This window comes from Pseudorasbora parva, chromosome 18, assembly GCF_024679245.1.
Source record: "Pseudorasbora parva isolate DD20220531a chromosome 18, ASM2467924v1, whole genome shotgun sequence".
Lineage (NCBI taxonomy): Eukaryota > Metazoa > Chordata > Actinopteri > Cypriniformes > Gobionidae > Pseudorasbora > Pseudorasbora parva.
The window spans coordinates 20,916,445-20,930,947 of record NC_090189.1 but is presented as its reverse complement, the minus strand read 5'-3'; the positions used below and the strand labels follow the sequence as shown (position 1 = coordinate 20,930,947).

At 38.4% G+C, this 14,503-nt stretch overlaps 3 protein-coding genes across 7 annotated transcripts in view; 1 reads left to right on the top strand and 2 right to left on the bottom strand.

Moving 5' to 3' along the window:
- Positions 1-3,065: 3,065 nt before the first annotated feature.
- LOC137045786 (Gig2-like protein DreN) lies at positions 3,066-5,622 on the bottom strand. Of its 3 annotated transcripts, none has more exons than XM_067422655.1 (2): positions 5,041-5,622; positions 3,066-4,485 (listed from the first exon to the last, which is right to left on the bottom strand). In XM_067422655.1, exon 2 carries the CDS (start codon positions 4,423-4,425, stop codon positions 3,793-3,795), a length of 633 nt encoding a protein of 210 aa, XP_067278756.1. In that variant the 5' UTR covers positions 4,426-4,485; positions 5,041-5,622; the 3' UTR covers positions 3,066-3,792. The 3 variants fall into 3 exon arrangements, with proteins under 3 accessions (XP_067278756.1, XP_067278755.1, XP_067278754.1); XM_067422654.1 differs by lacking the exon at positions 5,041-5,622 and adding an exon at positions 4,726-5,030; XM_067422653.1 differs by lacking the exon at positions 5,041-5,622 and adding an exon at positions 4,789-5,029.
- A 515-nt stretch (positions 5,623-6,137) lies between these two features.
- On the bottom strand, positions 6,138-9,210 carry LOC137046319 (thy-1 membrane glycoprotein-like). The gene is made up of 4 exons (XM_067423477.1): positions 9,066-9,210; positions 8,204-8,253; positions 6,390-6,722; positions 6,138-6,310 (listed from the first exon to the last, which is right to left on the bottom strand). The coding sequence occupies exons 1-4, from the start codon at positions 9,137-9,139 to the stop codon at positions 6,219-6,221; spliced, it is 549 nt and encodes a 182-aa protein (XP_067279578.1). The 5' UTR covers positions 9,140-9,210; the 3' UTR covers positions 6,138-6,218.
- A 2,592-nt stretch (positions 9,211-11,802) lies between these two features.
- nectin1a (nectin cell adhesion molecule 1a) overlaps positions 11,803-14,503 on the top strand; it is a 36,716-nt gene continuing 34,015 nt past the window's right edge. For 2 of the 3 annotated variants that reach the window (XM_067424222.1, XM_067424223.1), the window contains exon 1: positions 11,803-12,602. In XM_067424222.1, the coding sequence (XP_067280323.1) occupies positions 12,554-12,602 (49 nt within the window). In that variant the 5' untranslated portion in view covers positions 11,803-12,553. The remainder of the gene's footprint in view (positions 12,603-14,503) is intronic. The other variant, XM_067424224.1, reaches the window with a different exon arrangement.

Here is a 14,503-nt window from a genome sequence, read left to right as displayed (position 1 = left end):
AGACTGTACTAACTAGCTTTCAAGTCATATGTATGAAATGTTCTTTAACCCTTTGGGTTTCTTCATTTATGGGTCACACTCAGGACCTTCGGGTCAAAAATGACCCGAAGGGCCTAATTAAGGAGTAAAATCAATGAAAAATATATTTTTCAACTATCTTTTTTCTTTTCTTTTTTGGTGTTTTCAGATAATTTTATGATTTATAATTAATATTTATTAAATAATTATGACCCATTTTTTTCCCATTGAAAATAATAGATTTTTTAAAAAAAAATTATTAAAGCTGTATTTAATTTTAGAGTCAAGCCTAGGACTCATTACAACATTTTTTTTTTAAATTTTATTGGTGCCATCTGGTGGACACTGCAGGTCCTGAGTGTGACATTTTTTTTACGACCACTTAGACTTTTCAAATCCTGTCCCCAGTTTTTTGGGGTGTTCATATACCAAGTACCAATAAAGTCACCAAGTTTCAGACAATTCCGATTAAGCTATGATTTTTTAAAAATATGATTATAAAACGCTTCAGGTCATTTTTGACCTGAAGTTTCCCACCCTCTGGGGATTAAGCTAAAAAAAATTGTAAAAAAAATGAAAAATATTTTTGACAGGGACTGCAGGAGGCTGCACAAGCTCTGATGACGACACAGCTGATCCACGATCGGCCGATTCACCGTATGACGTATGATCACGTGCGTTTCGTGTTTATTCTAAAAGCTCATGTCACGCTAATGCTCACAAATCATTTATTTATAACAATAAAACCTCTTTTCATGTAGTCGCGATGTTATATTGTCATGTTTATCAAACTAAAACTGATAAAAACCGTTGACACCACTTCATTGATAGTGTAGGTTTATTATGTTGGATGAAAATATAATTTGAAACATCTGTGTATTTGAGAAATATTGCATTTATTTAACTTCAGCTGTGATAAAGTTTGCAAACGCAGTGCAAGCGTCACCACGGGAGGTAGAAAGTGTCCGACTTCACGTCTCCGTTTGCAGCTCCTCCCCGCCTGCTCTCGGCTAATCTCATGCATCCAGCCGCAGAAATGGACGGAGCGATCTCATTGCTTTCTACGGCATTAAGTGATGTCAGTATAGGAGCACTCACTTCCTGATGGCTGAGCGAACTGCGCAGGCTCAGACTGAGCTTGACGACGTAGATGTGACGTGAGCCTCCTGTCTGACAGCTGTAGGTCTTCTAGTAGTTGTGGAAAGTGAAAGCTGAATCACGTTGTTTAAATATTTTCTCCCGTTGCTTTTGGCTCACTATGGGTTTCTCCCTATTCTTCCCCCTTGACTTTATCAGACTTTATGTCTCCACGTCCCCCCAACTGTCTCATAGACAGTAAAAGATTGCCTGCGAGCGTCTCCTCAGGTCTATACGGTAATTTCTCAACTGTGCGACAGAGTCGCGTTGGTTATGACGCAATAGTTAGCCTATTTTTACAAAAACAGCTTCTACGGGGCAATAGTGTAAGATACAAGGTAACGGAGCCTTTTATGCATTGTCGTGTTTCTTTAGAAATAAACAATGGACAAATGGAGTCTTTAAACGTCTCAGATGTAAAGTTATTCACTGTCAAAGTGACTCAAAAATGAATGGGAGTCAATGGGATGCTAACAGCAGGTGATGGCTTGGTTAGCAATGGCAGCCCCTAGGGGTGGAACGCTTTCCGAGCGCTAGATTACCCCCTTGTGTCGAACACACCTAAATCCTGTCCCCCTGTGAAATCGTGTCCGCTGGTAGCGGTTTTAAATGCCTGATCAAAAGTTATACATGGTTCTGGACAATCAATTGTTTTAAAATAACTAAATAATAAACTATGAATTCATTGCCATACTAAGTACACACGCAAAACATTTATTTGAAATATAATCCGGTGTGAATGCACAACAGCACACGGCTCCCGCTCTGCTGCTGCCCTGCCAAGGCAGAAGGCACTGCTTGCTAGCAAACTGTAGGCTATAGTAACTAATAGTACTCACGATTGAGCGGCAAACTGATGCGAATGTGCTCTAGTTATGAGCCTCAGTGCGTCATCGACAGTAGGGGCAAGGCCAGGCTCAGTGGCTACAGTGCGTCATCGACAGTAAGGGCGGGGCCAGGCTTAGTGGCTACAGTGTGTCATCGACAGTAGGGGCGGCGCCAGGCTTAGTGGCTACAGTGCGTCATCGACAGTAAGGGCGGGGCCAGGCTTAGTGGCTATATTGCGTCATCGACAGTAGGGGCAAGGCCAGGCTCAGTGGCTACAGTGCGTCATCGACAGTAAGGGCGGGGCCAGGATTAGTGGCTACAGTGCGTCATCGACAGTAGGGGCAAGGCCAGGCTCAGTGGCTACAGTAAGTCATCGACAGTAAGGGCGGGGCCAGGCTCAGTGGCTACAGTGTGTCATCGACAGTAGGGGCGGCGCCAGGCTTAGTGGCTACAGTGCGTCATCGACAGTAGGGGCAAGGCCAGGCTCAGTGGCTACAGTAAGTCATCGACAGTAAGGGCGGGGCCAGGATTAGTGGCTACAGTGCGTCATCGACAGTAGGGGCGGGGCCAGGCTTAGTGGTTACAGTGTGTCATCGACAGTAGGGGCAAGGCCAGGCTCAGTGGCTACAGTGCGTCATCGACAGTAAGGGCGGGGCCAGGTTCAGAGGCGCCAGTGCATCATCGACAGTAGGGGCGAGGCCAGGCTCAGTGGCTACAGTGCGTCATCGAGCCACCGGAGCACAGTAATGGTGAAAAACTGTTTAACGGTTTAACTCCACAATTTAGGAGTTCACAGTCTTTGCAATGTGTTAAAGCAATACATTTCTAACATTTATGTGTTTAGAATTTTTTCATAGAATTGCCTTTACAGGGACTTAAAGCGCTTCAGGACGTTTTTGACCCGAAGAACCCCAGTTGACATGTGCTGTCTCAGTTCACAGCCTAAGCAATCATCGCTCCGTTCTTCTCCATGGTAACCCAGTATAATTTAATTGGTTCTAATTATTCCAACATAAACACTATTAAACAATATAAAGTCTCCCCCTTATCTAATTTTGCTCCAAAAACACATAAAATAACACTCAAGTTCAACAATTTTACTCTTCTCGTCAAACCCCAAGCAATGCATGCTGGCAACTACAGTTTCAGCAAAAATCATGTTCGAGTACTTGATCGGTTCACATTTACCCCAAATAATGTAATCTAGATTGCACATTTAAGATAATTACATTCATCGAAAGCAAATAAATCACGTTTAGAAGAGAAACACAATTTTGCTGCGTAGATCGCATATAATAAGATTACATAAATTGGAGAGTTTGTTTTCCTTTTTTTTCAGTGTTGGCTATATGTAAAATGGTATTCCATTTCCAATCCCATCCTAACCTGTTATCTATGAAGCTCTTACTAAGAGCTTGTTTATAGTAAATGGTGATGCTGGGCAGGTGCATGTTTTATACAATAGTTTACATTGCAAACACATAATTTAAAAAAATATATTAATGAAAGGCTATACAAATTGTGTTTGATGTGTTTGCAATGTAAACAGATGTTTGCTTTTCTCCCAGGTTTTTCAGTGGAAAATTGGTCAATGTGCCGATTTCATAGACATGAATAATGAATAGGAAGTACATGTATTTATTGTTATGTATACTATTAAGTGCTCATAGATTACTCCAAAATATTACACAACAAATTAGTTAACAACCTTACAATTTGATGTGCAAGTGCCTTTAACAAAGCTCCATTTCACTTTTCAGATTATATTAAATTAAAATCATCAATCTAAATTGGAGTACTCAGGAACGGTTACTTCCCTTTCCTTCGGCAAACATGATTCTTCATGAAGGGGCATATGGATGCTTTGCACGACCAGCATTTCTCCACTGTATGTTGATCCTGTGTTTGCATTCCACAGCCTTTACACGGCTTCAGATCTTTCCCCTGCGGGTCCTGCGATTGATTTTTTTGTTTTATAAGGCTCTCCAGAGAACTCTTAGCACTAGAGTCTGTGCAGTGGGCTATCCCAGTCACAGTAAGTCTCTTTGGGTCAAAAACACAGTCCTCCTCAAGTCCATAAACAGCGGCAGGTAACCAGGCCGTATCATATCCATTCTGATGCCACGAGGTCATCAAGTTCAGGGATTGACTGTCAATCCTCTTCACTTTACCCACTCTTACTCGTAACTTTAACACAACTCTGTCATTGGGAGCACATGCTGGGTAACCCATTGCTTTGTTAATGTCCCTACTACAGTAGACTCCAGGACCCAGAGTTCCTCCAGCAGAGGGCCGAAACCCTGTTGATATAATAGCTGGTGCATTGGTTTTGTGTGTCCCATGGTACATAGTGTAGCCATGGCTCTTTTTGGGTTCTTGACCTGGTTTAAGGTGCTTTGATTTATCACAGCAAGCCTCCCATCCACTGAATTCCACTGGCATTTTGGCACTTAGTATGAGATAGCAATGATCTTTAGAGGTTCCTTTTTGAGACTGCAGTTCCTACACAAAACAATCAAAATTGTAAAATGTTAAAATAACCCTTCAAAAAATGTCCAGTTAGACAAGATAGTGAGTATTACTTTTAAGAGTCTGTATATTTTCTTATTAAAAAATAAAGGTTTTGCTGAGATTTCACTTGATTAGCAATGTATCCCCATCTGTTTATTTAGCAGCAACAATAAGATTCATAATGCACAGCACCGTGGAGGACTATAGGCCTATTGGTAGAAACAAACACACCTAAGACCATATTTACCACGTGTCAGCCGCTGCTAAAATGACAACAAAAGGCAATTTACCAACCTTGTTTTACGCTTTGCGTAGCCTATATTAAAAAAGAGAATTCCACATCCACTTCCTTATCTGATGCACGAACACATGTTTTCACTTTCATTTCATGAACAGTCTCCACCCATGATTCAAATTATATCATGATTCATGCATGCTAAAATATTTAAAATGTGAGGTAAATGATTTGTTGGGAATGCATGCCAAATGACCCAACTGCTGTCCCTCAACAAAAATTATGAAATAAACTAATACAAGTCTACTTACTGAGATATACGTCTAGTAAACGCTGTGCATAGCCAATCAGAAAGTTTTTGGATCCGCCCTTTTGCCTGTCAATCATTTTGCGCACTCGCAGTCATTATGGAAAACCAGAAGTTAAATGAAAACAACTTGGAGAGATTTTCATTAATTTGAACGGTGTAGAAAGAAGAAAATAAAGTAACCAAAAAGCGACGGGAGTGAAAAGGAAACAGGAGAGTATCCTAAAGCTTTTCATAGAGAGTTTCATCTTGCTTTAAACATCAAGCTGATCGTATTGCTGCGTGCTTCATATGTAAAAAATGTTTATATAAATATAACAATGCTATAATTAGGTGCCAAAAATATATTTATTTTGTAAGCAAGTAGCAGTTTTTTTTCTGGAGAAGAACCGCCCACTTCGAGATCAAGATCTGATGGACATTCAAGTGACGAACCACAATTCGGCTAATCGAGTTCTTAGTAGAATTACGATAAAGAATCATTCTCAATGTCTTGAATTGTTAAGTTATTTCCAGTTAGCACCGTTTGGCTATTTATTAACATCTTGGCATTAGTAGGCTAATAAAGGACACGACTTTTATTCTATATTTTATTGTTTTATTTCATGAATGAAGCGAGGGTGCTATAACAACTGTGACAGAATTACATCTCAAAACAAACTGAACAAATAAAAATGACACCCTATTTAAAGCGTTTTCTTTCACACAAACATTAAGCAATGTAGCCTAAGAGCACTGAGAGGAAAATATGCTGGCATATAAAAAAAAAACAACAAAAAAACATAATTAAGCCAAAAATGATGGGGGTTATTTTTTTTATTCTGCACACTAATGAACTGTAGGCCTATGCTGCATTATTGAACGTACCAACACTATATTGTAACATTTACTTTTCTAAGCAGCAGTAAATTGCTTGATAACATTCAACAATGCTGACACCCTTTAATTGTCAAGAACCCTAAAATCCTAAAGTAGTAAAGTAGCCTAATAAAGCATAAAGTAAATAATCAAGGCAGCAACCGGTACTTTAAAGTAAAGACAGAACATGTAAATTGAAAATAGTTATAGTAAATAGTTTAAAAAATACTCAAATTTTCAGAGAAATCTACAGAAATACTTTATTTAGAGTCTGAAAATACAATGCTGTTGTAAACCCTGTAACTGACTTCTTTAAAGGGCTTCCTATAGATGTAAAATGCACAGAGGAACCAGGAGACTGAGCCAAGGGTAACCCAGCAGAAACACACTGATGGCAGAGCAGGGCTGGATGCTATCTAGAAGGCAAAGACAAGTTCAGGTTTAGGCATAGAAAATATTGTTTTATATAGAAGAAATGTATCTCAGTTGTTGTACCTAATTCAACAAATAGAGTCTTCTGGATCTTGGTTACTTTACAAATAAAAGTTGTATTCTCAGTGATGGTGAAGCTCATCATGGTCAGCCTGAATCCATATGGTTCAAGCTCTGTCACAAATGTGTTGTGCCTGAACTTAGGTTCAGGCATGATTCCAGATATGTTTGTGCTTATGATGGCTTCCTTTTGGCTTTTGGACATGGAGAACTCATAGTCTGTGTGGTAATTGGGTTTAGGCTCCAGAAGGCAGTCCACTCGGAGGTCATTATCTTCCTCTTGGCATACTGTAATTACACTCTCCTCATCCTGACACAATACTGGGCTCATCAACACTGGAGATGAGAAATCATGAGGCCCGTTATTTAGATATTTTCCATATATGCATAATTGTTTGTAAAAACAAATTGCAAACGAGTACAACAGTATATTCATTTAAATGAATAGTTCTCTGAAGGTTATTTTCCATTTAACAAAATCGAGTCTGTAAACCTAAAGCTAAAAAGGTTTTTTATTTTTTAAAGAAAGAAAAAACAATGTAAAGTAGGCCTATATATTATCAGTCCGATCAGGCATAACATTATGACATAATATTATATTGGTCCCCCTTTTGCTGCCACAACAGCCCTGACACGTTGAGGCATGGACTCCACTAGACCCCTGAAGATGTGCTGTAGTATCTGGCACCAAGATGTTAGCAGCAGATATCCTTTAAGAAAGTCCTGTAAGTTGCGAGGTGGGGCTTCCACGGATCGGACTTGCTTGTTCAGCACATCCCAGAGATGCTCCATTGGATTGAGATCTGTGGAATTGGGAGGCCAAGTCAACACCTCAAATCATTGTTCCTCAAACCATTCCTGAACCATTTTTGCTTTGTGGCAGGGCACATTATCCTGCTGAAAGAGGACACAGCCACCAGGCTATGGTATGGTCTGCAACAATGCTTAGGTAGGTGAAATGTGTCAAAGTAACATCCACATTAATGGCAGGGCAGGACCCACGGTTTCCCAGCAGAATATTGCCCAAAGCATCACACTGCCACAGCTGGGTTGCCTTCTTCCCTGGTGCCCTTCTTTTCCTGGTCCTGGTGCCATGTGTTCCACAGGTAAGCACCGGCCGGCCATCCACGTGATGTAAAAGAAAATGTAATTCATCAGACCAGGCCACCTTCTTCCATTGCTCCGTGGTCCATTTCTGATGTTCACGTGCCCACTGTTGGCACTTTCTGCGGTTAAAGGGGGTCAGCATGGGCACTCTGATAGGTCTGCGGCTATGCAGCCCCATATGCAACAAACTGCAATGCCCTGACACCTTTCTATCAGAACCAGCATTAACTTCTTGAGCAATTTGAGCTCGTCTGTTTGATCGGACCACACAGTCAAGCCTTTGCTCCCCACGTGCATTAATGAGCCTTGGCCACCCACGAACCACAGCAGACCAGGAACACCCCACAAGAGCTGCAGTTTTAAATATGCTCTGACCCAGTCGTCTACCCATCACAGTTTGGCCGCTTGTCAAGCTCGCTCAAATCCTGCTTCTATCACATCAACTTTGAGGACAAAATTTTAAGTTGCGGCCTAATATATCCACTAATAGGTGCCGTGATGAAGAGATTCTCAATGTTCTTCACCTCACCAGACATAATGTTATGGTTGATCGATGTTTTTGGCAAATTAACAAATGATTAGTTTAAATTAAAGTTTAAATTAAAGAAATGAGAGCATTTGAATATAACATTAAATTATGAGAATAAGAAATATTTTAATTGTTTCATATAAAAAGCAATATAAGGAAAACATCTTTATAATCTTCTTACCTCCCAGAAGAAGAATCCACCCAAAGTTAAGTGTGTTCATTACAAAAGCTCTAGGTAGAATAGAGGAGAAAGGAGAGTCATATAACAATTTAATATCCCAGAATCAATACATCTGAACACACACACACACACACACACACACACACACACACACACACACACACACACACACACACACACACAGCTGTTACATAAATAAATAAATACATTCTAAAGTGTGTTTTCCAAGAGTGGAGGTCTTAATAACTTTCCTCTGAAAAGGGCTGATGATTAACAGTTAGCTTTGAGATGACCGTCTGTAGTGGAATCTAGACTGAAATCTTGAAAAAAAGGAAAGCACACAATGCATTTTTAAATGTTTACTTTTGTCAGCCATGTGGACCATCCATGAACCTGTGCTCTTCAGAGAACAACAATAGTGCTGTAGCTCCACCTAACTGCCTTACACAGCACTTCACCCAAAAACATGAAGCACTGCACTGCAGTGGACTGCAGCAGCCCCTCCCATCTGTGCCACACCAATGCAATGTTTTAGACCAAAAACATACAAAACCTTATGAGATCTGTCTATTTCTATGTCCATGAAATCTGTTCACCAACCCAAAGCAAAATACCCTGATGAGAATCATTAAGTCCTTTGACGGCCTTGATGAGCCCAATGTCATTATTTAATGCAAGATAAACAGTGCAGTGCAATACAGCACAGAGTTTGGTATACGCTTGTCTGACAGGATATACCTTATTTTTCATATCATAAAAGCTGATCTCTGTGTAATCCTCAATCACAAGACAAATCTTATTAGGAAATCCTAATTATTTAGTTGTCTGAGCAAGCATGACATCATAGTTTCCAGACATTTACCTTTGACCTTTTGGTTGTGCTGTTTTAATCCTAGTCTGTGATGCTTTGGCAGGTGACCCTTTCCGGTGGTTCATAAAGCTTTAGCCCTGTGGAGAGTGGAGGAGTAGAAGGAGAGAGGACTTGAGAGAGGAGAGGAGGAAAATGGTTTGTCTCCCCCTTTTGAAAGAACAAGAAAATGCTTTCTTTATTCACTAACATTTTACCAAATTGTTATCAACAATAATGCAAGTATATCAAACAAATACTGAAACATTTTGTAATTACACTACTATTTAAAAGTTGAAATGGTTTAAAAATAATAAAAAAGTATCTTCTACTTCTCAAGGCTGCAATCATTCACTCTCAGAAAAAAAGGGTACAGTGCTTGTCACTGGGGCGGTACCCTAAGGCAGGGGTTTTCAAACTGGGGTCCGGGGACCCCCAGAAGATTCTAAGGGGGCCCCAGAAAATTTTAGAGAAATAAAAGACAAGGCAAAAATGGATAAAGTCGACCGCATATAATACCTTTTTTGAATTGTAATTCAAAATAGTATATACAGAATTGTATATGTTTGCTTTGTATCTTTCTGTTGTAAGGCAGTATTCTTAACGCAATATGTAATCTGCTTACATACATTTATTGTGAAAGATTTTTATGCAAAAAAATTTCTTCTTCAGGTTTATACATAATACAATAATTATACACTCTAAAAAATGCTGGGTTAAAAACAACCCAAGTTGGGTTGAAACTGCACCGACCCAACAATTGGGTTGTTTTAACCCAATGGTTGAGTTGTTTTAACCCAGTGGTTGGGTTAAATGTTGCTTAAGACAACCCAATTGCTGGGTAAGAACAACTCAACCATTGGGTTAAAACAACCCAATTGTTGGGTCGGTGCAGTTTCAACCCAACTTGGGTTGTTTTTAACCCAGCATTTTTTAGAGTGTAGCATATTTATTACGATTGGAAACAATAATTTGCATTTATAATGTCACACAATTTATCTAACAGTTTAAATGTTTCTTCATAAAAATATATGGATTTTTGGAAGGGGGTCCCTCATAAAAGATTTATTGTATTTGGGGGTCCTTGGGATCATAAAGTTTGAAAACCCCTGCCTTAAGGTACAAAAGTGAAAAGGTACATCTTTGTACCTTACTCACCCCTAAATGGTACATATTAGTACCTTAAAAGGTACATATCAGTACTTTAAGAGTGCAAATGAGTACCTTAAAGGAACATAGTAGTACCTGAAAGGTACATATTAGTACCTTTTCAGTTTTGTACCTTATAGGGTACCGCCCCAGTGACAGAAATGTACCTTTTTTCTGACAGTGTTGGATCAAAAATAAAGTAAAAACAGTCCTTTTCTGAAAAAAACTGTTTTATATTTTGATATATTTTGATTTGTAACTTAATATTAATTGAAAACATCAAAATAAAAGTTCTTGTGCTTTTTATAAAGACTTTATTTTGCATTATTAATCGAAGTAAAGACACCAGTTGATCCCTGTCAATCATTTGGTTCTTTTGCAGTTTATTTTCAGTAAACACTGTTGGTGTGCCATAGTGTATGCGTGTGTCTTGCTTTTTGCATTTAAATTAGAGGACAAATTAGCATGAAAAAGGCTTTTATCGTCATTTTCTAAGACGAATGCAGGTATATGCAGTACTGCAAAGATTTCAGTCAATCAGAAGAAGACTGATGCACCTCAGACAAACGCTGTTTCTAGACAGGTGAATATCACACACGACAGTGTTTATTGTTGCTTTACTTTCCATGGGGATGAATGCTTTTTTTCCCCAAAGAGAGTGACAGTGACATCTCCAGTGTTTCATTAAGTGACAAGGTATGCTTTTTGAAAAGCACTGACAGCTCATCGCTGAAGTTGAGAATTAATTCCACTGCTTTATTTTGAATTGTTAATTTGCCTCGGCTGATAACAATGCTGGTGGATTGTAAGGAGGATGTTTTACATTTGAAAGGATTTCAAAATAAGCCATGACAACCTGCCCTTCACATCAAATGAGGAGATTAATTCAGCGGTACCTTACAAATGTTGCTCATTAATTTTTTTTCAGCTTGCGTCCCTACAAATTAAATGAAAATGGCATTGCCAATTTAATGACCAAAATTAGAAACAATAACAGAAAAGAAAATAAATTTGAAGGAAAAAAATGACATTATATCTCTAATATTCTAAGCAATGTTTTCATCGTTGTTATAAAAACAAACAAATGTGGTACAAGGTATAAAAAAAACATCCATTTAACAACAATTACTCAATTTATGACTTTTTGTTGCAAAAATATTTTTATTATTTTATCTGTAATTTTAACAAGCTAGATCAGCACTTCTGCTTGAAAACACAGCATGAATTTGGCTATCCAGGGGCCCACAGATATTTGCATTAATGTAACAAATATACCGTAGTCCTATATTATAGAATGGATTATTTTTCTTTTTTCTTTTATTTAATATTTGGTGTTATAAAACTATCATTTTTATAAAATTTTAATTGTTATAAAATTTGGTGTTATATTATAATAAAAAACTATATCACTGGATACATTACATTAGCACATAAAGATAAATCTATTTTCCTTAGTGTTTGAGCATTGAACACTGCAATGCAGTTCTGAAAAGTGCATGTTCATTAATGAACACTAGAGGGAGCTGTAAGACCATTTACCTTTGACACGCGCCCGTAAACTAAATCCCTTTCACGTGTATCGTAAAATAATCCGCAAATAAGACTTTGCACGATATTACGTATTATAGCTGATCAATAATAGACAATACTGTTGAAACCGACGAACTATTCACAAGTAGCCTAACTACTTCGGTTTTCTTGTATGCCTGCACTGCACAGTTGAACTCCGCCTGGAATTGTGATCCATTAATCGTATTGTCCTTAATCACCGGACGAATCAGACGAGAGCCACGAGTTGAGCGCAACTTTGAATTATGTGCTGGTCTGCGTCAATTGACGTTTCCTAAACATACTTTAACTGGTACCACGTTGTTCTGTTAGGTAAAGTTAATACGGCTAGTTTCCGCGGGAGAGAGGATGCTTTTAGAGACTTTTGGCAAAGGCGGATGGATGAGGATAATCACCCCAGAACGATAGAGCACCAGCGAGCGTCTAGGCAGCAAGTGGACAGAGACCTCAGGTTTATGTTGATACGGTCGTCCATTCTTCTTTAATCTCACTGCTTCGCGCTGTAAGCTGATTTATGTTCGATCCGCTGCCCACGCGCGCAGTTCAAAGTGCGTCTCGAGGCGTAATTGTTTTACAGAATTGAAGGGTTCGGGTCAGCGCGCGGTGCCCGTCCGAACTGGCTGACAAGTTCAAATTAACAATTGGACATCTGAACATCTTCAGTTTTCCTCTTATAACTCAATAAATGGGTAACCTGGATAATTGTTCTCTTAGGGATTGTGCTCTCTCTTAATCTTGTACCGCATCACTCGTTTTGAATTGATTTCATCTTTAACAAGACCGTGATGTTTTTGAATTTGGTTTTTCCACTGATGTCCACCCTTTTGATAAGAGGTAAGATAGACTTCCCGTATCGTACATGTCTCTTTCTTATTGTTCTTTATGTTCTACAAGATCTCTCTGTAACAGTTTATCTAGTAGGCCTAGCTAGTCTTGAAGCAGCTATGTATTTTAAAAACGCATTCATTTATTATTATTCGGAATAATAATATGTTAAATAACTGTTATTAATACAAAAAATTTACTTTGTATTACAGTGTATTACATGTAGGCCTATTACATGTAGGCTATTGCAGTGAGTGCTAGAGACGCATAGTGTAGGCTACTTTATCATAGAAGCGATATTATAGAATCCATATAGAAAAGTTTGACATGGTTAAAAACAAAACATTGTTTAAACTGATAATTGGCCGTCTTTAATATTGCATTGTTTAGTCTGACCAATACCAGCAAGTTTTAATGTGTCTGATATCAATATCCATTTTTTTCATTGTTTTCTTTCTGCTTTTTGTCACAAGCTTGTGAACACCATTGTTTCCCGCAGAACACCCAATGTGTGCTGTAATGTTGTTGTTGTTTTCTATTCATGAATTTATGAAAATTGAGCATATCAGTAAAACATATCATTCAGTAATTTTTCATAGAGAACAGCCTGAAGAGTCAAAAGGTAGCTCTTAAAAGTTCAGAAATATTTCACACTGTACAACTGTCTTTAAGCTTGTAGACCTGAAATGCTATTATAATTCAAAGGCCTGTTTGAGCATGAACTGCCACAATTATACATTCATTCTGGCACTAAACATGCTTTGTTGTATTGAACTGGATTAACCAATGTATGTAGCAGCATTAGAATCACTGCTTGTGATGTAACAGCCAAGGTCTGCAGAGTCTGCTTTTGTACAAACACATGGGCTGATGAAATTTCCTAGATGCTAGTACACTTAAGAAACATCTGGTCGATTGTGATTGTTTTTTTCATGAAAAAGAAGGCAATCCGATAAATCAACAGTTCAAGCAGTCACGTGCATATATATATATATATATATATATATATATATATATATATATATATATATATATATATATATATATATATTAAAAAATATATATAATTTTTATATATATATATATATATATATATATATATATATATATATAAAATATATGAAAGTATCATTTTTATCATTACATTATGGAAAATAATGAACTTTTATCACATATGCTATCAAAGAAATAGCATATGTGATAAAAGTTCATTATTTTCCATAATGTAATGATAAAAATTATACTTTCATATATTTTAGATTCATTGCACACCAACTTGTATATTTCAGGCCTTTTATTGTTTTAATATTGATGATTTTGGCATACAGCTCATGAAAACCCAAAATTCCTATCTCAAAAAATTAGCATATCATGAAAAGGTTCTCTAAACGAGCTATTAACCTAATCATCTGAATCAACTAATTAACTCTAAACACCTGCAAAAGATTCCTGAGGCTTTTAAATCTCCCAGCCTGGTTCATTACTCAAAACCGCAATCATGGGTAAGACTACCGACCCGACCCTGTCCAGAAGGCCATCATTGACACCCTCAAGCGAGAGGGTAAGACAGAAAGAAATTTCCGAACGAATAGGGTGTTCCCAGAGTGCTGTATCAAGGCACCTCAGTGGGAAGTCTGTGGGAAGGAAAAAGTGTGGCAAAAAACGCTGCACAATGAGAAGAGGTGACCGGACCCTGAGGAAGATTGTGGAGAAGGACCGATTCCAGACCTTGGGGGACCCGCGGAAGCAGTGGACTGAGTCTGGAGTAGAAACATCCAGAGCCACCGTGCACAGGCGTGTGCAGGAAATGGGCTACAGGTGCCGCATTCTCTAGGTCAAGCCCCTTTTGGCCTACAGAGAAGCAGCACTGGACTGTTGCTCAGTGGTCCAATGTACTTTTTTCGGATGAA